Consider the following 27226-nt stretch of genomic DNA (forward strand, 5'->3'; position numbering starts at 1 on the left):
AATAACTCATACATTAGCCACAGAGGTGCGCCTACTTGATATTTCGAGACGAACCCTCTTCACGATGAAATGAGAATAAAATTGATTTCAGCGTCCTACGGCAAGGTCAGCCGTTGGGTTTTTACTCCCGACGGAGCTAAGAGGAAAACCCCATTTTTCTTTTGCTTCTCTTTCGTACAAAGCCTGCTGCTCGAAGCACTAAATGGGTTTTAATTGAACGACACATTAATTTTATGTCATTCGTTCGTTTGTTTGAGGAAGCCCGCCGGATTCCGGCTAGATAGTGGTTAAACAATGTGAGAAAACGCCTTCTGCCATCCACTGCTGGATAAAAGCCACCCCAACCTACAAACAACGGCCACGCGATTGGCGCGGAACAGTGTATTTATTTCTCGGAGCGAGTATCGCATATCAAATGAGATGATGCTCCACCGAACGGTTTGTTTGCTCGTCCGTGCCTTTGCAAAACGTGGCGTGACAGATCACCACCCTGAACGCGCCCCAAAGAACTCAACGAAACGTGTGCAGAATGTGCGACATTCGCTGACAGAAGGAGGTTTGCTAGAGCCTCCTCACCATCAAAAAGCGCTTTTGAACGAACGTTTTTTTTTTGTTTTCCGATGTCGTGTTACGTTCGTTGATCAGATACGCGAGCGCTGCCGTTCTGCAGCACAAAGTCCTGCCCGTTAGGAGCCAAGGACGTTGGTGCATGGAATGATCGCTATTCGGATGATCGCATGGATAGTAATAATGAGGACCGAGGATGGTGGAAGCGAAGTAGCTGCACCCAAGAGATACCGTTAGATCCAACATGGAAGGAAGCATCATCCAACGAATAAAAAAGCTACTACGCAAAGCTACGTATACGTTTTAAAATATGTGTATGTACACGAACTAGGGTTCCTGAGCTAGACTTATTATATGAACGAACATTCAACATGGATATTATTACTGTATCAAATCAAAAACATATGAGCACACTACGGACTAAATAATAGCAGCACTATTTTCCGATTCAAAAATGTAAAACAATTTCCACAACAAGTTTATCAATCGCTACGGTTGTATGTAGTACAAACATCACATTTAGCCTAGAAACAAAACGAACAAAGGATGGGGATTTCTTTTTACAGTTGAGAAACATATACCGCGACTACACCGCTGGAAAGCAGATTAGCACACAATGTACACGAAAGATTCTATTCGCGAGAAATCGAGGGAAATGGCATTCTAATACGATGCATTAAGTTTTATCACCAACGTTGGGCGTTGTGGTCAACGAACATGCCTCCTACCTCGAACAGCTGATAGTAACGACTTGACTGTGCAAATGATTGATGTTCATTTTTTAGGTGATAGATGATGAGATGTTCGGTTGGTTGATTTTATGGTTTTTCGATATTCATTGTTTGGTATAAGAAAAATTAAGATACACGTTTTATAGATCGATTTCAGTGACCGTTTCGGTTTATGCAAATTCCCCGACGGTGGGTGGTTTTCGTGGTGGTGAAAATGTCGGCAATGAAGCGTGAGAGTGAAGGCGAGAAACGAAGGCAAAACCCGCAAAACCGCGAAAGGTACGGAAGAGAAAAGAAGAAAAAAGAGAAAGAAGAAGAAAGAGAGACAACTGGTTAGAAGAAAGCCGACGCCCTTGGGAGGTCGGGAGATCCGATCCCAGCGCCGGGGTCGCCGGATCACGGAACACTCCTGCCACCGATTGAATTCGGATTCGGTCCTTTTAACTCGCCGGGTTCGCCCCATCGCCTGACCGAGTGTACAATCTCTTTCGCGAAATCTCATCTGACGTTCGTTTGACGTAAGATCAGCCAGATCGCGGAGAATGGGGAAGCGAATTGGTCGCGCAAGGTGGACGGCCCGTGAACCATTCGGTCATCGGGACAGCGCTAATGGCGTCTGCACCAGCGCCGAACGAGGGTGGTGGGTTGTCATTTTATGATTTTGCCTAATTGGATTTTTAGTTTTTGAAAAGATGAGGAAATTCCCTGTCAGTCGATTAGGCGAGCCCGGTCGGGTGAAGGCGCACATTAGAGGGGAATTTTATTGTATCTAGTATGCCTTCTTGCTGTGCTGGTGAGGGTGGTAGGGACTGGTGCCGGTGGAGAAATGACATCAAAAAGAGATTTATTAAAAAGCAGAAAATATCTCGAAGAAAACTAACAATGGGTTGGTAAGAAACCTAACAAAAAAAAGTCAGACAACCATGCGCTGTCTACGCGAAAAAAAAGGAAGCAGAAAATTCCATACCAGCATGTACAGAAAAGAACGCGAAAGTCACAAGGATTTTGGAGTTAATTTTACATCCAAGTGGCAAACATCGATTGATTTGAAATTTTCTCTTCCACTTGCTTCCGTATAGCATTCATCATACAACAGTAAAAAGCTTTCAAATTCAACATCCAATTAAGTTAAAAAGAAAATATCCACGGCAAAAACTAAAAAAATAAGAGAATCGGCGAAGCAGCACACAACATGAACGTTAAATAATTGAAAGAAGAACTGGTGTATAAAAAAACACAAGCATAAACACTTTTTTCTCCCGTAAAACTAACAGAACCCGATCACTAGAATCGGGTGGAAAATGAACACAAAAAACCTGCGAAGGCAAAGCAAAATAACCAAAAAAAAAAGCGTTTCCATTTTTTCAGTGCGAATAGAGAAGGAAGAGGAAAATGAACGTTTGAGCTTACCTGTACGCACGGTTTGCATAGGTTGACGCACAAACCATCGGAATCCTTCGAGTAGTGCTCGACCAGCTCCTGCAGCGTGCGGAATGTGGTCCTCCTGGCGATGAAGAATCCGCCCTCGTCCAGCTGCCGAATCCGGTAGTGTTTGACCGTATCGCCATCGCGCACTGAGCGTGAGAAGACGGGCAAAAAGGAAGATTGATTAAATTAATAATTACTTAACGTCTCCAGGCTGCTTCGCCTTCTGAAGCGATTTAACCTACCGGATAGTGAATAATCATTGTGACGGCTTTCCGAGTCGCGGATCAAGAATGCGCCATGTTCGTTCTCTGGCAGTAGCAGCTTCTTCTCTGCTTCTATTCTCTTTATCTTGCGGAAGTACCATCTGGAAAGAACAGGAAGAAACGCTAGATATTAGAAAGAACTATCGTAAGCAATAGCAACGCTGGTAGCGCTGATTCTTTCAAACCTACTATACAGCTCCATTGGAAAGCATGCTTTAAATGCCGTTCCACGATTAGAAAAATCTTCCGAACACTATGTCAAAAAGTAACAGATTTTTAGTTGCATTTGAATATAAACTATCTGTTAGGAGGTATTAGAGGTGTATGAAAACTCCGTCAAATAAAGAACGCCATCTAAATCTCCACTGCGAACTGGTAAATGAAGGCTATAAATAAATTGTAACAACGGCAAACACATTCCGATGGAACATGAGATTTGATTGCCATCTAGAGACGTTAGAGCCAATTCACGCCGACGGGTGGCTCAAGTGCCGAAGGAAAGTTAATTATTGCCTGCCATGCAATCGGATCCACGGTGCCACGCCGGTACGGTGTAGCTGCTACCGGGCTGCTGCTGGTTCGCGACGCCCGTTGGAATTGTCCATTTTGGACAGGTGACTATCATGCAGGCGGACGTGGCCAATCTAGTTGCGACCGTAGCACCACCACCCTGTGACGAAGCCACAACCGGGTTCATATCTAACGGGCGCCCTTATACGGCCGCGTGGTCAGGGAGAAACAGGGTGGACCATTTCTCCCAGCCCGCCCGCCCAAAGGGACGCTTATTACGAAGAAAGTCTATAATTACCCGGCTAACCATCCCCAGGGCAGGGCGAACATAAACATTTCCCGTATAGCGCCCGTCCGCCCTTCGGGTCCCTTCTCGCCAGCGGGTGTCACCCTTTGGCAGATCGTTGTTTGGCACGAGCGCGTGATGTGATACTGGTTACCGTGCGCGGTTACACGCGGTGGCACAAAGTGTGAGGCGAATGGTCGCGGCTGGGGAAATCTGCATCCAGCGTGGCTAAAAGTTAATCGTACAAATACGGCGGTGCATAATTCCCGCGATAAGGATGCCCATCGGATGGGAGGGAGGGCGGCACGGGAGGCGGCATGTCCCGTAATTGGCATCGGGGCAGATGCATTTTTTCCCATTTTGCAACTCCTGCAGCGATCCGAGTGACATAAGCTGCATCATTTCGTAGCTCGCACGATTCGCGCGGTGCCAGCTCTCGACCGTTTGCCACTCGAGCTCCAAAATCGCTTTTGCTCCAATATCCAACTCCCGCCGTGTTATCACCGTAGAATGATGCACAAAATTGCCCTTTCTTTGGCTCCCTACCAGGTAGGTAAGGTCTAACAGACAAAGCGAAACGTTTCGCAATGTGTCGACGGACGGAAGGGAAAGAAGCCCATCGCTCGGAATGGTAAGCGACTCATGGTGGTGACATTATGGCAGTTAGTTGGAGTCCCCAATTGGAGCAGATATCATTTTGCATTTCTTTCGCCAACCAGGACGGTGCATTCCGTTTAATTGGAAACGAGTCGCATTAGAAGGCGATAAGCGCTGTTATGGGGCGATTGAGGCTGCACATTATGGGGCCGTTTTTTGCACCATAAAGTGGGAAATTATGTTGCTCTGAGTTAGGTGAGGCAGATAAACGTGCATTAACGTTCAGATGCAACACTGTAACACACGGTGCGACTTATATCTGACCATACACGCCTGCTTCCTTTGGTTAATTATTCACATAAACCGAGAAAAAAAACGTGATAAGGTTAGCGTTACAAAATTAAATGTGATCATTAACGTTTCAAAATACAATGCGCTTACGTACGTGCAGAATGGCATTACATCAACTGACAAACAATTTCAAATGAGTTCATAAATTGGTCACGATAGATAGAATGCAGTTGCTGGTGCAATTAGCTGCTTCTAATTACCTCGAACATCAAACGACAGATATACCCACGGAATCGGAATCGCGTTTGAGCGCAATTTAAGCATCAACCCTTAACAAAATCGTGACCAGTCGCCTGACATGAGGAGGTAAAGTTCACAAACGTCCCGTTAATACCGTCGCGAGGAATCATCGTTCTCGTTAATTTTATTTAAGCATGTGTTTTACAATACTGTTTAGTTGAGGGAAAAAGATCTCAACTATTCACAAAACAATTATATAGTCTCGATTTGTCTTGACCTACAGACGCTAGGCGTTTGGTAACGTTGGACTGATTCGCTAGTCATTACGACGCTGCTGGTTCGTTGAAAAACACCAAACAAAATTATTGACTGTGGCAAAAAGACCTTCTACAGATGTCGTCAGTTGGTGTTAAAGCTAAAATGTTCGTAGTTTAAAAAACAGCATGGAGACTTAATTATTTATTTAATAAAAACTAACATGCGACAGACATGATCACAAAACAACAACGATCTAGCGTCAAGATGTCGCCTCCATGAAACAAACAGAATTTGATAAAAATCAACCAACGTGGGAATAATTGCTGTTTTCCACTAACGAACTCATCATTACGCTGCAACGGTTCACATGTGGGTGATATTTTGACCTCCGACCAGTGCTCGTGCGTGAAATTCTGTAATTTGCAGCTAAACATGTGAAATCTGATGAAAATAAAATCCATTTCTACAGACGGGAAGCGATTATTCAAGCGAGATGTGATGATCGTTACCGTCGATAAAGCGTGAAAACTTTCCATTCATTTCCAGAACATTTTGCGCCAGACAGATTGTGACGATATTGTTGCAATAAGAGCGAGGAAAAACCACGAGCGGTTTAATTTATGTAGCACATTGTACATTTTTGTGAGCAAAAATTACAGAAATAGTTCTAGGGCCATAGTATAGCGCACCGATACGGTAGTTTGCATTCGCGATCACGTTACGTAACCCAAGAGTAATGCATAGTTATCGCATTTGGATGATGCTCGAAAAACATGCATCACAATAATCGAAAATATTCGTATTGTTTACGTAGATCACCATTAACGAGCTATTATTTCATGTCAGCATTTTTTGAACATACCATTCCGATTGCATCATCAAACTGTCTTTATTTGGTTGAGATCATTGGCAACACGTCTTCTACCATGCACAGGAGGCTTCCATAATTTCGATTTTTTTTCGTTAAACTCATCCTTCTATTCTGATGTGATTTAATGGTAATGCTGTTTGCTTCACACCAAACACGATGAAGCATGTGTGGAACTTTTACATCCGCTTTGACGCATCTGTTTACCGGTTGACGCGCTTTTGGGCTCGCCTTTGACTGGCAAACGCAATAGAGGACTGTGAAAATTGTTAGTTGAACGGGAAGAAAAAAAAAAGCTGCTACATTACAAAAACTTCCTTGCGTACGAGCCAATAAAAAATAGGCCCGTACAAACTGGCACGAGCGAATGGCGAGAACGAAAGACTGAGTAAGGTAAGCATAAAAAATGTAGCCACGGACAAGATCGAAAGAGAAATCTGCTCCCGGACGTACGAAACAGTAGTAATTACGGACCGATTAGCGGAATTGTAAAGATCATTCGGTTTAATTGAATTACTGTGACGGGATGGCGGTATAGTTCTTTCCGGGATTTCCAACGCAGCACAGTTGGACAGGTTTGGGATACAGAATGACTGCTAGCTAAAGATAGCAGTCAGTTTTGAGCGTCTATTCGAAATATGTTCAAGTTTGATGAACTGTTTTGAAACAATCTTTTACGGAGAATCTCCAGAGACTACAGGCAATATGCATTTTACGCCATGTAATTTCTGCATCGTTGAGTTACCAGTGAGTTCGTAGCTGGAGCAAAAGTTTGCAACCAACTTTTGCACATCAAATCCCCCCTCTCAAACTCATTTTGCACGGATCGTTTAGCTAGGCTCATTGTAGCTGCGAAAACAAATTACATACAATTTAGCCGGAGCGTCGAGTAAGCCAAAACCGCGAATAAAACACCCTACCCTGTCCGTATTCATCCGCGGTTCGGACGATAAATGTGACGATGAATAGTCTTTGGGTACACGCATAACCTGGATGCAAAAAAAACGGTGCTCACGCAAAAAAAGCAAATGAGACTAATCACGAAAAACAACCGTCAGCGTCATCTAGTTTGGATTTTGTTCCGGGAGCGAACGTTGAGATCATCATCAGGTAAAGCTATTACGCAGTGCACATTAAATTTCTGTATACACAATTTGAGATTGCGGTAGCGGTTTTACAAATAAAATGGAATTATAATATGTATAAAAATTAAAGTATGGGTAGGTATTTTAGTAAAATTAGTTTTTGAGCTCAACAGATAGTTCAACAGAAAGCGGGATGTTCGTCGCAATGCCGAATGCTCGGCACACGTACGTGGGGGACTAAAGCCCTAGAAACCTCGCTGACAATGTATCAAACACGACCCATCCCAACCACCCACAAACCTCCCCGATAACAGCATTATGAATTATTTTGACAGCGAAACCGAACACAACAAACCACCGGCGGCCTAGAAGCGTAAAGACACACGAGTGGCCCATTGTGCGTTGACCTCGTTTGCCATCGGTGCAACGGTGCGTTTTGCAGCATGCGTTTACCCACCCTCCAGGTTCTCGCGATTTTACAACGGAGAGGGTCACTTTTTTACATGGCACAGCGTATCACTGCAGTGTCGGTGCGCAGCCGCCACGTGGACGTTATGAGTAATGGCGTTGTGATGAGCTTGTTCCCGTGCGGTGAGGCGCGCTTTGGCTGTGTGTCACTCTCGGCGACTGAGGCTAGCGATTGCTGGTCGATGTGTCACGACGCTTGACCTTCCCTGCGGATGGTTTATTGTGGGATCATGATTCTGATAATCGACGCGAACGCCTGGGAAAGGCGAGGGCGGAAAAAAAATGAATGAAATGAGGAGGAAATAAATGTTCGTTTTTTATGGGGCGAATGTTGCACACATAATTGCATCACATCAACGATGTGCATCCCACCGGCCGGTGTCGAATGGCACGGTGAAGAAACTAGCAAGGAAATCGAAATAAAACGTGTAGCTGGAGGATGCATTAAACGAATGTACACTTCATTTACCAACGGAATGTGTCGTTAATCGACGATACCAGTACGCTAATGGGTTTCAAGCTGGTCAGTACGTCCTTGAAAATACAAAAAAGTATATTGACACCATCAAGTGAGGCAAGCTTTTGGACAATGTAAAATAATGATTATTAAGCTACTTCGCAAAAAATCACTCAATGAATAAAATCTGCTTTTGGAGGAAACTTGGATCAAAAATCTATGCAATTATTAAGAGAGCTCTCATAGAAAAGTTAGAACATAAAGCGATGAAAGAAGTTATAAAATCTTATTAGCTTCTGTCTGACGTGACGAACACAATCGTGGCCGGGAATCGCGTGCAAAGGGAACGAATCAATCAAATCAACACTAACCTACTATTAGAACGTCGTCAGCGCAGCGAGGGAAAGGAGCACTGGGAAACAAAAATCGGGAAAGCTAACGGACGATCGAGGCATGGCTGCCCGGAAAGGAGCAACGATCCGGGAGGATGAGCACACGATCGCACGATAATTATACACCAAAGTCACATTTTCAACCACGTTCTGCCGCAAACCAGATGTACTGTGGCGTCGCGTCATAATTGTGCCTCGGGCGTTCGATTGATGGGCAATGGGAAAATGCAAACCGCAGCACAAACAACGCGGCGGAATTATCTTCATCAATGCTCCACCGGCAGCGCTATCGTCGCAGCAGCGTGCGTGTTAATTGCCCAAAGCTATGCCCGATGCCTGATGCATTCGATTGCACCGGAGAATATGTGTAATAGTTCTCACACGCCGCACAAACGAGATCGCGATCGATCGCGAGTAGGGCAAGGAATCACGATACTGCCGAGTGCCAAAACCCCTGACTCCGTTTGATTCGACTTGATTCGCGTGAGCTTAATTGGCGTGTGGAAATGGTTCAATCCGTTGGATTTTTTTTTCATTCTCTCTCAGCAAACTTCAATTTGCCCGCCTCCACCTGTTGATGTAAAGTCAAGGTTGGCGGTAGAAAGATGTTTGAGATGGAGAAAACACGACCACTGGATTTTGACAGCATACTTATGGCGGTACAATATAAACCGCCACCGATCGTTAATCGTCGATAGAACCTGACGACTTCCCAGTAGCTGCGTGATCTTGAGGATCAGGTTTCGCACCAAATTGGCGTGCCAAAACGGGGTGTGGAAAGGCTACCGAATGACCTCAAAATCGGCCCACAAACAGCGGCCTGGCGCCAGTCCCACTGCGGGAAAGTCTTCGTCAAACGATTGGCTACACGACTGCCGATCTCGTCTGTCAGTCACTCGATTGTGGGCAGCAACCGGTGGATGGAGCTTTAAATGTTAAAGCACTTCATCAGTACGCATCCAACCGACCTGTCACAATGAAGAGGGAAAGAAAATCGGCTATCGGATGATTTTGCTGTGATAAAAAAGAAAGAATCCCTACCCCACAACCATTTTAACCTTTTCCGTCCACTACGACTTGGTGCCGCCAAGTTTTCCCGTTCCAATGTGTTAGATAGCATACATACGGAAGCTCTGGCGCCGCGTAGCTACCATTTTTTTTCCAGCAGAAAAATCTCCAATCCCGTTGCCCACAGCTCAATGTTGGGCCACTTTATCGATCCAATCAAAAGAAATGCACAAAAAAAAGGATGCCTTTCCACCTCTCTCCTGTCCGCCTATCCGTCACGTCGATGCATCTAATGCGCTTAACTGGTGTGTTCATTTCACTGTCTACTTTATGATGCCCGGCGGACAATCGACAATACCTCCATCAATCTAGCAGGAGAGCGCAATTTTCCGACCGACGCAACCGGTGGTGCGGTTTGCCAATGATTCTATCGTAGAAGAGAGGCACAAAAAAAAACTAACGGCTTGTGATAAATTCCTCACGCGCTGCTGGCCAGCTACAAGAAGCAAACGATTGAGGACGGCGCATAATGATGCAAAATGTGGTAGCCACCGTCGCTAAGCAGCTGGCAATAAATACGAAACGCTTGCAGATTGCAACGGATAATGCTGGAAGAATGGGCAATAAAAATGCGAGAAATTATCATCCGCAGTGGTGCAGACATATCGAGAGTATGGGGACTTGAAACTGCAAAAGATACTCAAGTATTGGTAACAAGCCAAGACATCAATCGTCCCCAATATTATTGATCGTTGATAAGATCATGGCAATGATAGGACGGTTAAAATCAAACCCAAACCAGAAGTATAAAAATAAAGATTAGCTATTGCTGATTTTAAAATTAGTCCCTCAAATGGGAGGTTTACATTTTATCTCAGCCGATGTCCGAGCAATTGATCGGGGCTAAATCGTGTCTAAATTCCCTATCTTTATAGCCATCATGATGGGAAAGGCAAACGTCACTTTCGTCGCATTTCGCTTTGTCAAACATATCTTAAACATATTCATAGTCCTCTCTCGATGGGCAGCGAAACAGAGAGAAGCAGAGAGCGGGAAAATGGAAAGACACATGTTTACTAATGTTATTATGCTACCTTCGAGGCAGGCATTAATGACTCTTTTCTCGCGCACACAGACTAGGCCAAACCGACAGAACGCGCGAGCCTAACTGTCAAACGAAACGCGGCGAGCGGCTCGAGCTTCACACATCTGTTTCTTCCACCGCGGCCTGGTGTTGTTTGAGAGCGTGTTTGCGTAGAAAGAGATCCGCACGCCGGGTTCGGCAAGAGATAGAAGTGAAGAACGAGAAGAAAAAGAAAACATGATACCCCAAGACATGCCAACCGGAGCTTGCTTTCCCCCGCCGCCAACCGATCGGAAGAAAACTAGGTTACGTTCACTTTTCTTCATCCGCCTGCTGGGCGAATGTGTGTGCTTTTCCTCGGCGCGAACAGCCCGATCGGAAAACGTCACTCTTGCAGCAGACTTCTCAACACTTCCGGCCTTCATTTGCCCTCCAAAGGCGTTGAGGGTTTAGCTTTTTAGTCCAAGCTCTATCCTAAACCAACGCAAAAACAAACTCGCACGTTGTGTGCATCCGAAACATCGACTTTATGGTTCGAAAAAAAAAAAATAAATAGAAAAAGGCAAATGAGGACTCTACCCTAAACCACATCCTCGGGATGGTTGTTGGCGTGGCACACTTTAGCACCAGCCACCAGGAGGAGACCGTTGCCGGTCGCCGCCCTTTGTGCGCAGGTGCGAATTGCGAAACTAAAACGCGCAGAGAAATGTCGAGGGAAATGAGACGTCCGCGATTAAGATCGCGATCGTGAACACGCGCGCGCGCCCGCTCTTGAACAAATTCGATCGCCCTCGGGGCAGGAAGAAAGTTATGTTTTGTTGAGAAGATCGCACGAGACGGAACGGATGCCGTCGAATGCCTTTTATGTCCCAGCACCGGCAGGGACACGAGTCCGCGAGTTTCCGCGTGGATGCTAAAAATAGCGAATTACATTCGCGTGCGGGCTTGCCAGGTCTTTCGCTCGCGACACATTTGTTCCCATCGTGGTTAAGTAATGCAATCTGAATCGGGCGCGATGATTGGTTTTTGGGACCGACCCCACCCAAACTCCCCACTAGGTTCAATTGCAATTACTGTCGACATCAGGTCCACAGCCAGAGACCTGAGTGGCTGCTGATCCGCTTCCAGCCATACGCTGCTGGCCGGGACAGCTTTAATTGCGCGACAATTACGCACATCGCTTTGCGTGACCGCAGTGAGTGAGAGGGAAAGAAAGCCGCGGGGCCACCGGATCGGCCCTGTACTCCTTTATCTGCAGAGATTTGTTACCGTCGCTGGGGTGCAGAGGGAAACCGTTAGATGGTTTGCGTTTATGCGTTACATTCAAAACACCGCCCAGTGGGTGACACGATTATTGCATTTGCCCTCGGCTACCGGGAAGGCCATTTCTGCTCCGAGCGGTAGAATTGCACAATCGTTGCCAACACCTCGCGGGGAACCAGAAAACTAATCGATCCGCTCCAGAGAACAGGTAAAAGCCCCGCAAGGAACATAGCGTGAGGCTTGATTATTTAGAAGAAGAAAAAAAAAGCCATGCCCTCAAACGAACATAAACACACACAAAAGTAGGGAGAAAGATAACCGAGATTGGGAGAACGAAAATAGGCCATCCAAGGTGCGCTCGATAGCGGTCGTGCCGCGTATCATGTTATCATCCCGGCCGAGCTTGGAACGCATCTTTTCGCATTCCGACCGCGACACGGAAATGAGGTTAATGCGCAACGAAATAAATCGTCCCCACGGTGTCGTGCTACCTGCCAGCACTAGCAATAGCAGAGAAACATTGTTGAAACCACCCTGCGGGGATTGGCTTATTAGATCAGCCGAGGTTCGTCGCTTGAAGTCTTTCGTTTCATTCATACTATCTTGATAGCGGTAAAAATGGAATTGGTTAAAATTGAAGTAAAAAACACTGCAACTTCCTACGCAATTCGAGCGCCCGTGCGATTATTAAATTGAATTCCGGATTATTACCTCTTTGAATCAAGGTGAAACAAATCGATCGAGCTACTGAAAACCGTCTGTTCGTTACGGTGGTGACCAACGGAATGACGCTAATAATTTCTCCCGAAGAATTCCTCGCCCGTTCGGCAGCATGTGAAAGCGCACGGCGCCAGGACAGAGCCCGTGGCAATCGGATGAAGCAATAGTTGGGCGGATAAAAAATAGCTGTACTGGCAGTGGGGTGTTTCCCGAAGGCCACACCAAGCCGAGGCTCGTAATTTTGCAGCGTTCCTCCAACCCGAGGAGATTCTCCTCATTTTTTCCACCCTCCCACCTTGGATTGCCCCTGATGGTGACCAGCTGATGGTGTCGGATCCATGGTCGGGCGGATAGTTTATTGAACGTTGACCGATGATCGGCCAGGGCCGCGCCACGTAGATGGCGCCGGTTGAAGAGATGGCTGAGAGATTTTTTTTGCTCTCAGATCATCGCCACAGCGGCGGCACCGTGGCGATGAACTAATTTCACGTGCTGGGGAAATACGCCCGCTTCGCGGAATCGAGAGATGACGATTACGCGTCGTCCGTCGTTATGAACGCCAAGGGGAAATTAGGGGGAATTTAGAAGCGTGCAGGTCCGGTTGGAGCACACACAAACACTGGAATGGATGTTTCCACCCGTTAACAGCGGAAGGACAAAGCCCGGAACGATTAGAAGATTGAATTATTTGCAAGCCCATTATCAAAATTATGCGAACCGGTATGAAGGGCTCGTATAATAAAATCCATCATTTACCTCGACCTACATCAGAGTTCACGCTTCTAGCGAAAGTGTTGTGCATTCGGTGCTGAATCAATCGACCGGAAAATTATCCGCAGCGCTCATTTTGTTACCGCTTCTAGCGAATAAAGAATCTCTCACCGTGGGACGACATTTTACGGTCAGCGTGACACCACGCAGAGGAAACGCTTAGCGCGAAACACGCATCGGCATCGAGGGGCCATTATAAAGCCATTTACTGGTTCGCCTTATCGTGCCGTCGCATCGAGCCACCCTCTTGCTGCAGCAATTGGCAAAATTGTTTCGCATTACGCAACGCGACACATAAAAACCCCCAACGTTTTTTTTTTAACCGTGCAGAAACGCTAAAACAAAATTGACCACTACATTGCGCGATTCGAAGAGCTTGTCCGTTTGCGGCCAGCAAACAAAGCCGGCCGAACCTCGGTGCCGCCGGATTATCGTGGTGCGATGACCAATTTTTCCATCACACCTACCCGAATAGTGGTGGTAAAATGGGGCACGAGATGATGAGCCATGAACCCTACCCGTTTGCGGTATATGCTTCCACGTTTCGTCGGATTTTCTGCTCAACTGCATTTGGGTTTTGTGACTGCAAATCGGCGAGCAATATTTTCGCCCCCGAGGCGATGTCCTGACCGGCGATCGGACGACCCCCCGGGCAACAGTTCGTAGCAGATCGCAGCGCACGTGTGACACGGGCATTCTCTTTCGCGTACCAATCCGTGGTTCAAGCTAGGCGCCATCACTTTGGCCTCTTGATTTGTATCAGCTATTACCGATTAATCCGCTCCTCGCTTCCCCTGCTCCACCCACCCGCCCCCCTCGCCTTTCAGCCGTGGTGGTAACGGGTGGAGGGCATTTTTGCTGAAGAAATTGAATTTCTGCACGTGAACACACGCGATCGTGATTTGCACCACCGAAAAGCGGGAAGAAGGCGCAATAAAAATAGCCAAAGAGAAAGAAATCCCACCGAGCTGTGGCCGCAGGCGGTGGCAATCGTGCTGACAGCTCCGGTGTCGTTGCGTAACCCGGCGCGAGGAGGGTAAAATTTATCAACCTGTCATCGGTATCGCATCGCGGTTACTGCATCACGATGCACTTGAACCGCAAGCCGCAACGCCAGTCGTAGTGTAGTTTTTGCATTGAATACTTTTACTGCATGTATGAAAATCATACCAGCAAAGGTGTGAAATAATTAGACGATTAAGACAATAATATTTATGACGTTGTACCTGGTGCTGGTTTCATGCTAACGTTTGATCAGGAAAATTAGCCTAGTCACATGCGTTTCTAATAAACATTAATTGACGATTTCTGCTACAAAAACATCTTTAGCAGAAAAAAGGATCATTTTAAAACGGTGGAATATTCAACATAATTATTCGTTTATTTATTTAAAGAAGGATTGAATCAACGAGGTAAAATACCATAAGCAATGGGGAATACCCGAATCGTGAGCCCTCTCAAAGAGGAGATTTGGAATTGAATGAATATGCGGCTCTCGCGAGGCTAGTCTCTCGCATGCGGGAGCACTTAGCAACCTGTGCGCGTGTCTTCTAACAGTTTCATTCATAAAACGGCGATTTGTTGCATGCTACATACAGCACACATGGTGGCCCTTGGTTGATTTCTCCATCGAAAAGCGGTCACACGGTAGCAGCAGCAGCAGCAGCAGCACCGCACGCGCACGCCGAGACGGTGGGGCATAAATTAGGTGGCAGAAAAATTCCTATGAATCACAAGCCCGACACTCAATTAGCGGTACATCGCGATATGCACGATGGCCGCCGGTGCTGATGATGGTGATGATGGCAATGATTTCTGCCTCTATTTGCCAGCCACTTTTGCTCAACTATACATGCACACGCGATGTGATGGGTGCAGTGTTGATTTTGGTTGCGATTTCTGAATAAACTCTTTATACTTGCATCTTCCTCTTAAACGGGGAATCTAAAACCACCGTGAGCCTCCTTCATACCTTGAAAGTGAAACCGCGTACTAAACCGTCTGTTGCTAGCGACAATCACCCCGAAAGGCGACCTTCGCACAAAGTCGTGCACGATATTTTTTCGCGGACAAAGAACGAATGGTTCGCTGCCTGGCGGGAGGTTCGCGAAAATAAATCTACCCTACGAAACGACCTTCCAATTTGCCAACTCTCGGTCTAAATCATGACCAGAAGGAGTTGCGAAGCATACACAATTAGTAGACAAAACAACAGCCACATCCACTAGGCTTGGAGTTCGTGATAGAAACCAATGGAGCAGTTTCACGAGGTTGTCCTCCACCTCCATCTTTACAGGCCGATACGCGCCCTGTCAGTCACGTCAGCTGACGGTGTGGAACTGACAGCCGAGCCCTCGCCGATGGATCGCATAAGTTATTCCAGCGCCATCGAGCCACCTGTCGCTCCCCCGGGGATACGTCAAAGGTGCACCCTACTTTATTATCCTTTCGGTGGAGAGCGTCGGTAAGTGGGACGATTTATAGCGGCTTCTCACTACGGATCGGGCGCGACTAAGCTCGCATCCCCACAGCTAAGCTAATGGAAGGATGCATAAAAACGAAAGTTATCGACACTGGATCGCCCCCGGGGAGGATTCACGGGTCGAACCAGTTTTCATCTAACGATCAAATCGGAACTTGGATCGCCTGCATGCAGACGGAACAAGATTGGCGCGCTTGACGTCCTAACTACCGTTTGTTCACTTGCCTCCGGGTGTGTTCCCAGTGGAAAAGTTATCATATTCGATTGTAATAAATTCTGTTAGCATCGGAGAGGCTTGGTATTTGAATACAATGCTATTTGATTTGTACTTAGATGTTAAATATCTAAAAAAAATGCGAACCACTCAAGAAAATGTAGAAAAATCCAATGCTTGCATGCTAGCTTCAAAAGCACATCGTTTCAAGCCTGCATCATGGTGGTTTGAATAAAAAAATAATAACACCATCTCACGGTTGCAGCGTTAGACGTAGGACATGAACTGCACTAAAGGTCATTCCCTTTACATCCGTAATGCTCACGTCAATTTCCATCGGCATTTCCACATTTATTTTTCACCTCAACAGGACGGAAAGAGGAAAAGACGGCAACCACCGGTCTGGGCATATTTTAACGCTCCTACCAGCGCCTAGGAGCAGAAATAGTACACCGATGAAAAGGGCGAGAGGACAAGGAGTAGGCTGGCGTATATTCCCACCCATCTCGTCAATCATCATATCCCTGGCCGATCGGCAACGCGTGTAGACCAAGGGAACTCGTTTCCTCTATGTCGGGCCACATAACCGCATAAGCGATCAGCGGTGCCGGAGAAACGCGCCAAACACCAACGAAGTCGATAAATATGCAATAGATAACTAATAACGCTTTTTCTCCTCGTTTTTTTTTTCCTAACCGTCCTCCACTAGCTGCTCCGTCCCGAGGGCGCCACTAGGGCCATGGAGCTGATCGTAGCCGCACATCGATCTCGACCTCGTCTGGCAACGCATTTGGATCGAGCGGCTGTGGTTCATTCATGCGCAGGCGACGTGCAGAGATCAAACGATCAGGGTAGGCCGAAGAGACAGCGGAGCTATTTTTAGCCATGCATTTTTCTAATTAAAATGCAGCGAATCGCCGGCTGATATGCGACCGGCAGGAAATGAGGCAAATGGGAGTGACATATCCACCCGTGGAAAGGCGCCGAGGGTCTGGTGTGACGGGAGTTAGTAGGCTGGCTAACTGCATGTTTAAAGTTGTAGATAATTAAACTGTTTTATCTTCACCATCAACCACCCCTTTCACGGTTTCCCTATCTTTCTCCCTTCGGCTGCTCTTCACTCTCGATTCGAACCACGAAGAGCCACCCCTCGTGGGCTCGTGCGACAGGCGCGCGTATTTAATTTACTTCCACGGCTACCCATGAGGACGCTTGCTCGATTGGTTGCATACGAGAAGACACCTTCACGCCTTCTTTGTCTCTGGAGCGGCATCGACCGCGATGGGCCACTTTGGTCACGGAGAATTATGTCCATTAAATGAAAGATTAGCCGCGGCGACAACGGCGTGGCAGAAGGGCGCCAGCCCGGACACCTTCCGCCACCAGAGTGAGCTGTTTTCTCTTCATTCCCTGGATGAAGTGCAAAAATGAGACAGAAAAAAAATACTAACATGCATCGACGCAAACGTCCGTGTGTGTCCCTTCGCATCGATCTTGCGAGCTTTTTTTCTATGATTTGCCTTTTTTTTTCTATAAAACACTTCTCCGGCTCGAATAGAAATGCTTCCTCATCCTAACATCCTGGTTGGGGCGCGTACTAGCGCACATCGGCAGAGGTATGCGGTTTCTAATTACCAACAGGGCCACGTTCATCTGTGGCCCTGCTGCACGCCTTGGCCTCGTTGGCCGGCCGGCTTTAGAGCGGGCAAGGTCCATCTCTCCTCTGACGCGAGCGGAACTATTTTTAGACGGAATGGAAAGCAAATTCTGCAATCTGCACGCGCCACAAAGGCGCATGCGGATCGTGTCAGAAGAAATGCGGCATGTCACGTACGCAGGCGCGAACAGACGGAAACGGGTCTTGTGATCGATCGGCCTTTTATGCTGTCTGATATGGGTGCTTTTTTTCCCTCGCCTCAAGACGGTTAGATTTTATTCGATCGATCCAAACTGATCCATATCAGGCTCGGATGATGGATATTTTTAGCCACCCAACCACACGGGACCACACCAATCGTTGACGGTATCAAACACGATGATGGTAACAGCAGATGCAACCCGCTGCCATCTTAAGGCGCACCATCGTGGCCAATATGGAAAGTTGGTGCAGTTGGCCCACATCACCATCTTGAAGACGCTTGTACTTGGGAACGACGGTTTGGGCAGATGCGCGTGGATGCTAATGCCAAGCGTGCATGAGCTAGCGACTAATGTCGATTGCATATTTCTTTGTTTTTTTTTTAACACGTTTAGTTCGATCAAGCTTACCCAATGGAGCTGTTTTCGACGCATACCCAAAGTGAAACAAATATGTTGAACTTACCTGAAAGCAAAATAGAAAAAAAAAACAATGAAAAATAATTAGTTTGCTAATAAACAAAAATTATAAAAGATATTACAAATATTACAACGAAGCGGTAAGCTAATCGGAAATACAATCTTTATCATTAGCAACAAAATACTGTAAATTATCACCAACGAAGCAATTGAATAAACACGTCTTAAATTGTCACGAATGTTCAACATCGACAGAGATGTAACGTAGGCTTCGTAGCAGCAATTAACACCGAGTTTGAGTCGGGAAGAAGTTGATTTCACAATCCAACGATCATAGGATTACAATTTCCGGAATTTTGAGCGCACAAATAGTCGTGACTCAGTTACGTAACTTTAACTATGTAGTTTTTCAACAATTGAACATTCCAGAGTTGATGTACACATATCTTCTGAAACATAGAAAATATGTTTAAATTTCCGAACTTTGCATCCAAAAGCATCTCTCGTAAATAAAAAGCATATAAAACAACCCGTCACTTCATTGCAAGAATGATGCCGCCATAAAATAGCAACAAAGTATCGGATCGCTATCAGTTCGCATGCGAAAAGATGCTCGTGTATGAGCATTAACATCAGGATATTAATTTATCCCTGCTGCCAGGCTGGTGGTAGTCAACAGAATAAAAAAAACTCCAACACCGTTCTATTCCTGGAATAATGCGAACCTCTGACAAAGTTCATTTGCCCCCGGTGTAAGTGCTATTATGCCCCACGGCTGGCAGCAAAGGGATCCCTTTGCACCATCTACATGTTACAGGACTTTTTGTCATCCATTATCTCCACCAGTGCACGGAAGGATCGAGATTCGTTTTCGTCCATCCGTTGCGGCCTCGACGCAGCGACCGTGGCCTAATGTCCACGTGAACAAGCGAACGACCGGGCTCGCTGGTGCGCGTTATAAATTATGATACGTTTAATGTGATTTGATGCCCGCCGGTCAGCGTTGCAAAACGGGCCCGATTCTGGTGCATCTTCATTGCATCATCCGCGAGAAGCGGCGAACGCGCGATCGTACAAAACGATCGTCTTGTTGCCCGGTGTTCCCGTGTGCCTATTCTCGAGCGACGGCATGAGCTATAGGCGATCGTTTCGCCACCATTAGCGCAGAGACAAGAACAAGGGAGGCCGAAGATGGTGTAAGAAAATACCAGGCGTGTGCACGCTCGCAGTCGAACCCGCTTGATCACCACACCATCGAAGACACACAAAAGCACTGGTCGATGGGCCAAGCGACGAACCTTTAGTCGGGTGTTACTGCACTCGATCGATGCACCCCCAATGACCGGTGGATGCGCGTTGCGAAGAAGCGAACGAAGCGCCGCAGTGTTGCAACTGGTTTGGTGCAGACTAAAGTATGTTTATTGGCCGCATCCTTCATCCTCCTGTGCCTCTCCCTTGGCCAGTGTTCGCTTTGTCTTCTCCGGCCGCACCATCCCAACTCCAGCAGCCGGCCATCGATGGCATAACCTTTTTTCTGTTCCCATCCGCACGCGCCTTTCTTCCACTTCCTTTCACCGGGCCTCCGGAGGGCTGCATCCGGAAAGAGCTCGCCACGCGGATGAAGCCGCACAACAACCGGACTGAATCTGTTTTGCCATTGCATAATAATACCATCTACTTGGTACCGGGCGGCATCGTCCGCCACAGGAGAAGTCTCGGTCATCGATACCCCCAGGCCGGACGGATGGCGGTACAATAGCCACGACGCTGCAAGCAACATAATCATAGTGCGGAAGAAAAGCAAGAGGAAAAATACGCGCATTTTGCCGTTAGGAATCGATCGGTCCGCGGCATCTATCTATAACTCCTTGGGGAGATGGCTCGTTTGGAGGGGTTTGTTCTTGCATCAACCCTTCTGAAAGGGCCATTAAGATGGCAGCTTCTACGCGATGGTTTGAGCCGCATTCTTGTGGCTTGAAAACTTGACGAAGGCCCGGTGATAAAAGCATGTTGTTTGGGAATGGTTGGAATTTTCTATTTTATAAGAAAAATCCGGTTGGGGTGGGAAATCCCACCCCAACAAAAAATGCTCTACACTCACCCGGGCGACAGATGATTTTGCTGCATTTGTCCGCGCGCTCATTAGAATAAAATCTCCATTTGGCTTGATCAAGCGGAATTTCAGTAGGAGTAGGGGTCCACTTCCAACTGGTCCGTTGCCTAGCAACATGCAGCTGATTACCATAACACACCTACGCGAGTGAGCGGGGAGCGGATGATGGGTTATGCTTTTAAGAAGGCCACTATGTTTCCGGGTCCCGAAAAAAAGCACCCAATCAAACACACCGCCGTAGTCACCTATATTGACTGTCCTAGATTGCCGGCTTCAAACAGAGCAGACTATCAAAGGCCTGTTGAAAGAGGAGCTAGTCGGATCGGTACTTCGTTTGTCTATCTTCGTTGCTTGCTACCGGCGAAAGTGTACAATTTAATGATAGCCGATAATGATGCTCCATCAGCTGGAGAGTTGCATCTGCACAAAGATGCAACCAGTTCCATGCACTTTTCTATCGCCGTTAGCTCGACGATGAGGTAGCCACCCAGCGGCCCAAGAATGAAAGTAATTTTCGTTTAACCTACATCAGCACACCACCTTGCACCGTTGTTGCAGGCGCGACAGTGAAAGCAGTCATCTTCACCGGCGTGGCGATTAATCTCTGCCATCGTCGTCACCTGATGAACCTCGGAGCGTTTGCTCGTTACCAAAGCAACGATTCACAGGACAAATCGTGCGTCAAGTGACCACTCCTCCGTCGGTCGGAAAACATGACTAATTGCAGTTGCACTGATGCCGGCGCCAGACCGATCTTTCGTCGATCGCATTTAAACACGTCAAAACCACGGACACCGATAAACGAGAAGATTTCACCCGCGATAGCGATGCAGCGGAGAAAATAGCTTTCCCCATCGAAAATGGTCTGCGACCCACCCGCAGGGCGTCAAAAAAAACCGTAATGATACAACATAATTTTAACGCCATTTGAGGGGTAGCGAAATTGATTGTCCGCCATTAGCAGAGAAATAAAACAAAAAACATTCAGGATCACGGACAAGGAATTCCCATCGACGGAGCGCAACGGGTGGAAAGTTTCCATTTCCGCACGGATATTCCCCTGCGCAAGGTGCACGGCCAGCAGCTTCTCGTAAAGTGTGTTTCGCGATTCGCGAAAGGTCATTTGGACGACTCTTGCCCCATGCACACATACACACATTCTCACACCTTCTTGTGGTTCGCTTCCTGCAGTTAAATAATCAACCCATTGGGCGCTGGAGGCAACAAGCTCGGCTCTAAAAGCCAAGTTCGACGAGTCCGTTCTTATACACGTTCGATTCCCGAGAGTTGCATGTTGGCGCTGCATTGGCGAGGACGTGCTTGGTACGAAACCGGCCCAAATTGATGCAGGGGAAATCGGAACCATGAAGCAGGCTGTCCTCCCTGGGAAGACTGTTCATGCAGGGAAACCCCTCAAGAGCGCGCGGGATGGAAAAACCTGTTTCCAGCCAAAAACGGCCCGGCGAGCCTCTCGCTCGACCTTCTTTTGTCACTATCACGACCGGCGAGCAGGCACCCGAAAGCTGGCCAGAATGCAGCATCAAAACGGAAAATGAAACCCCACCAGAAGCCGCGCATCGTGGCGGGGAACATTACGGGAAAAAAAGAAGCAAAGAAAAAGAGCCCAGACAGCCGGTCGGACGGACAGGGCACAATGCAGGGACAGAGCAGAAGCGAAAACGCCCCGGTGCTGTTTGACGTGTACTTCTTTTTTATTCCCTCTTACGGTCAACCGAACCGCAAGGCCGACGCCGTACAGTTTTGTGCCCATGAAAGGCAGGCACAGGGCCAAGATCATGTTTTATCCCTTCTCAGAAAATTAATATTTAACAGCCCGAAAATACAGACACGATTCGTTCCTTCGGGCGGTTCTGCGCCCGTCGGTTTCGTGCGCCTTTCGTCCTGATCGTCAGAGGGCCGCTTTTCGGGTTCACAAGACGTTGCGAAAATCTTCTACATGTCCCACTTTATTCTTGAAGGTTTTTTTTTAGCCTCGAGCCATCATGGGAGGAAATAAGCGACAAGCGTTCGGTGTGTCGGGAGCTCACGGCCTGAAAAATATCAATTCCCTGTCCAAAAATACATCCTGCTTGGAGCCGCTACAATCAAGCGTTCGGCTCTACTCGATTAATGAGCTCCGAGGAAGAAGACGACTGGCGGTTGCGGTCGGCCATTGCCTCTGGGATTATTTTTAATTTTTGCAGCTCCAGAGTGTAATAACTTTTCATTTCGTTTTGGAACATATATTTACGAATCTTCCACGCTGGGGTGCAACGCCTTCTTCGCCAAGAGTGCATTTTTCATATTTATTTCGTTCGAAGACACTTTTCGCGAGAAGGCAACCCAACAAAACGGCCGATTGGGTATGAATAACCCCTGCAGTGATTTCGCTTCGCTCACGGCTTGAAACCACTGAGAGTGAGGCAATTTGCGGGCTTACGAGGAGTGGTCTGGAAAGGTCAACCTCCTCTTCGGTCATTATTTATTTGGCCGCGATGCAGGTTTTAAAATAGTCCGATTGAAATTTAAATTGGAATTTGGATCTTCCTTTTGGCAACATACATTGTATTTTACGCTGGGTGTTCAGTTCACCTAAGCAGAGCTTCAGAGATGAGAAGATACAACCCTTACAAAGGATTAGGAATACACATTTGCCATTCTTGAGATAAGGACGAAATAAAAAAAGAAATTTTGATTGAGTAAGCAAAAAGACCCATCAAAACACACATTTCATCTTCAATGAGTATGGCATGTTAATTAGCCACGTTTTTGACTGTAGTTTAATGATAATACAAAAAATGTAATTTGGTCCTCAATAAGCACCATGCGTCTCCATTTGCATTATCAAGTAAGCTCCCGAGTCGCAAAGCTTTCGAGGAAGTATAATGTCTAATTTCAACGCGTTTAGAAATTATTAAACAACATACCATCTTAAAACATTACTTTTATGCACACAACTCGCAGCATACTTACGGTTTCTCGTTGAGAAATTCACCCCTCGTGAACTCGGACAGTCGCCGGGTGCTTTTCTTCTGATCACCCACACCAGAGCCCTTCTTCATTGGCATGATCAGCGGCGAAAGTTTGCGGATCGGTCCGCTCAAACCCGTGGCCGCATCCTGCATCTGCTTGCTCCATCGAGCCGTCCGTGACAGCTTCTTCGGTGCGAGCATGTCCAACGAGTTGGACTTGAAAATGACGCCCGGTTTCGGACAACTGCCACCGTCAACTCGCAGGACCTCTTGATCATCGCCTGGTGCGAGAGTTTGCCGCCCGGGCACCAACAGCTGATGCCGTTGTTTGGGTGGTTGTTGAAGCGCCAGAGCCTTTATGCCGGTAGATTCCAACGTCGAATCACCACCCTCACCAGCGACCTCGTCAATCTTGGTGCAGAGAGCCGTCGAAACCGTCGCGGACTTGCGCATCTTCCCGATCCGTGCGTACAGCTCGTCCACCGATAGCTGATGGACCTGAACCTGCTGCTGAGCAGCACGCAACTTCGCTGTAGCGCTCTTGTACAGATCCTCATCACTGGCCGCAATCTGCTTCAGTCGGGGACTGTCAAGTCGCGGTTCATCGCTTGTGGTGCTCGGAGCCACCGTTGGTGCCGGTTTCGATGAGCTGTACGAGAGAATGTTCGAGAATCGACGCGTGCGAGCTGGCTTCCGTGTTTGACCCACCGATTTTGGGGTCGTATAATCAGGTGACGGTGGACCACCGTTTAAACCATCTCCGCCGGCACGCTCGGAAGCTTTTGGAGAACCGTTTGCATCCGCAGGAGTGCCAACCTTCGCTACTGACGCTTGTGATAGGTTCAGCTCGTTACGGTTATTCTCGTTACTCAAGTGCAACTCCTCCTCGGTGATCTTCTTCACCAGAAAGCGGTTCTTGCCTTTTGGCGAGGCCGGATCGGACGCTTTCTTCGAGTGGATGATGTCGTAGATCGTCGAGAGTGTCGCTGGTGGACTCTCGTCTTTGTCGGGGACGGATTTCTTGCGCGAACTCGCATCAAGCTGCAGCTGTTGGATCTGCTTGCCCTGCAGGATATCGTAGATCGTGCCCAGCTTCACCGAGCCGTAGTGCGGGGATACACCGACCTTCCGCTTGGCGTACTTCTCCGAGAGAGCTCGCTTGCGCAGAAACACGTCCTCGGCAGCGTCGGACTTGCGGTGCAGGATCTCGTAGATCGTGCCGTACGTCATGTACTTGTCATACCGCTTGTACGCCCGACTACCGTACGAAATCAGCTTGTCGTAGATCTTGTAGTTCTTGCGGTACAATTCGTCCGCCGTTCGGCTCAATGCCAACGGACCCAACTCCTTGATCAACGGACTCGCAGGCTTTCGATCACCACGCAGTATGTCGTAGATGGTACTACCTCTAACACCTTCACGGCCGGACTCCGCTCGCTGCAACTCCGTGCCTCCGGACGAGAACGTTTTCTTCAGACTGAGACGGCGCGAATTTTTGCGCTTCATCTTGAACAGATTCCCGACGGAACCGTTGCTCGGTGTGACAACGGCAGGCAACGTGGCCGATCGTTGCGTCCTCGCGTGCTCCAGCTCGTCCTGCGCTTCTTTCAGCTCCTTCTCCGGCTCCTCCTCGGCCGTCGTCTTCAAACTGCTAAAGCTAGTATCACAAATTTTGACTAACGCTTTGAACTCCTCGTAGGACTTCCGTCTCGCCTTGACACTCTCTTTTTCATCGACGCTCGGCAACGGCAGCCCGGCGGTGTTGCTACATCGACCAGCGTGTCCACCAACACCACCACCACCACTTGCTGCGGCGTCTGTCCCACCACTGGGCGCCACTTCCTGTCGGAAGAGCGATTTGAACTCTTCGTACGATTTGCGCCGATTGCGCGACTGCGTCACCAGGCACTCCTTGATTTGCACCCGAGACAGATCGTTTAGCTGATCGGTACCGTCGTCTTCCTCCTGCTCACTGGCCACTCGAACGGCGGCACCATTTGGCGGTTGTTCCTGTTTGAGCTGCTGCAGCTGCTGAAGTTGCTGCTTAAGCTGTTGCCGCTGCTGCTGATCGATGAAACCCGAATCCATCGAGCTGCAGGTTGAATCGAAGCTCGTCTTCCGGCTCGAGCTTCCCGTCGGTTTCGTCGGCGAGCCGGACACGCCGGTGATGAAAATTTCCGGCACCGGACTGGCGGTTTCGGGTGTGCGTTTTTCCTGCTTCGAAGGCTTCCTCGTGCCCTGCCGGGGAGCTTCTCCTGTGCGTGTTGTCACCCTTCGACCACCAGCACCGGCATCAACAACCGTTCCACTGCGCCGCAAAGCGTCAAGGCGGGATTTTAGCTTTAGCTTCTTGTTCACCGTCGCGTACATCGGTGTGCCTTCCGCGAGATGTTTCTTCTTTCCACCTCCACCACCACCACTGTCCGGCGAATGGCCTCCTCCTCCGGATCCATCTGCGGTTCCTCCGACCGATGATCGCTCGCTTCGACTCGAGCCCTTGCGCATGACGGGACGACGGCTTTTGGTGATTTTGTAGTTGATGAACCGCTTGAAGTACAAATTGGAGATGTTGTACACGGGATCACAGTACAGCCTTGCTTTGGCCCGCCCATTTAGCACGCGGGACAGCAGCTTTGAGCTGTTATTGAGCGCGGTTAGACTGCGTGTTCGGTGGCTGGGCATATTCGAGCAGCTGGTCGTCGGATCGTTCATACATTTGGCACAACACAGAAACTCGTACAACAGCTCCGGACCAGAGGTCGTGGCCACCCGCTCCACTGCACCAGATCCTTCTTCCTCTTCTCCATTCGTACTTCGTCTGATCGATTCCTCCTCCAGGGAACCGTCAATCTCCGAACCCGGAGCAACTCCACCTAATCGATCCTCGGGCAGGTCTAGCACTTCGCCGGATCTTTCCATTTCTCCTGCTCGATGATCGTCATCGCTGTTGGACCTTTTCTTGTCTACCTCCTTCTCCTCCTGCTCCAGCAGCTCTCGCTCCTGACCATCGGCACTAACCGTCTGGCGAAGTACCGTTGCATTCGGCTGATCCGGATCAATGTCCGCCCGTCCGTCCAACTGCTGCTCGAGCATTACGCGCAGCTTCTCGGTCGCCTCGAGCCGCCGGTGCCTATCACTAGTGGCTATTCTATCAGACTCATCGCTACTGCTATTGCTACTATTATGATTATTACAGTCTCCCCCGTCGACCGGCGACGGATCACAATTATTGGCCCCGGCGGTAGGACGGCTGGGCGGAATTGATTTATGATTACCGGCAGCGTCACTGGCGGTGGCAGCGGCAGCGGCGGCAGCCTCAGCTGCGACCTCCTTACCCGCCTTGCCCTCGATCACCATGCTGCCGATGCTGAGCCCGCAATCGAGCAGGACAATGGCACCGTCGGTGGGCAACAACAGGCGACCTTCCGAAGCGGCGTTGATCAGCTCCTTCATCGCGAGCACATGCTTCTCGGTGATGTTGCCCTGCAGCTGGATGCCCTGCAACGCAAACGGTTGCTTCTTCTCCGACGAGTTCGGATCCGAACACCACACCACAGGCACGGCCGACATTGTGCGAGTGTAGTAGGTGCCTTGTTGCGATTTATATGTTTTTTTGATTTGTGATTAAATAATTATCCTTCTCCAAGGATCGTGCCGTGTTCGAGGCAGCTCAACTGCTCGATACACGCGCACACACATGCACACTACAGCTCCTTTCGTTCGCTTCGATGACGCACTAAGCTTTGCAGCTTTGCTGAACGCTTTCTTCAACTTCTCCAATTGGCACGCAGCGATCAACGAATCAGTCACATTTGAAAGGGCCACGCGCGGTGTGAACCATTCGGTAGGAGATATTTCGCACCAACGCTCACGTTCCTCGC

General features: G+C 48.2%; 1 protein-coding gene across 1 annotated transcript in view; it reads right to left on the reverse strand.

The window, feature by feature from the left end:
- Positions 1 to 26915, reverse strand: part of LOC128726939 (uncharacterized) — a 32966-nt gene extending 6051 nt beyond the window's left edge. The window contains exons 1-3 of the mRNA XM_053820787.1: positions 23347 to 26915; positions 2969 to 3090; positions 2709 to 2872 (exon numbers count right to left, since the gene is read on the reverse strand). Of these exons, the coding sequence (XP_053676762.1) occupies positions 2709 to 2872; positions 2969 to 3090; positions 23347 to 26915 (3855 nt within the window). The remainder of the gene's footprint in view (positions 1 to 2708; positions 2873 to 2968; positions 3091 to 23346) is intronic.
- Between the last annotated feature and the right edge of the window lie 311 nt (positions 26916 to 27226).

This window comes from Anopheles nili, chromosome 3 (genome assembly GCF_943737925.1).
Source record: "Anopheles nili chromosome 3, idAnoNiliSN_F5_01, whole genome shotgun sequence".
NCBI classification, from domain to species: domain Eukaryota; kingdom Metazoa; phylum Arthropoda; class Insecta; order Diptera; family Culicidae; genus Anopheles; species Anopheles nili.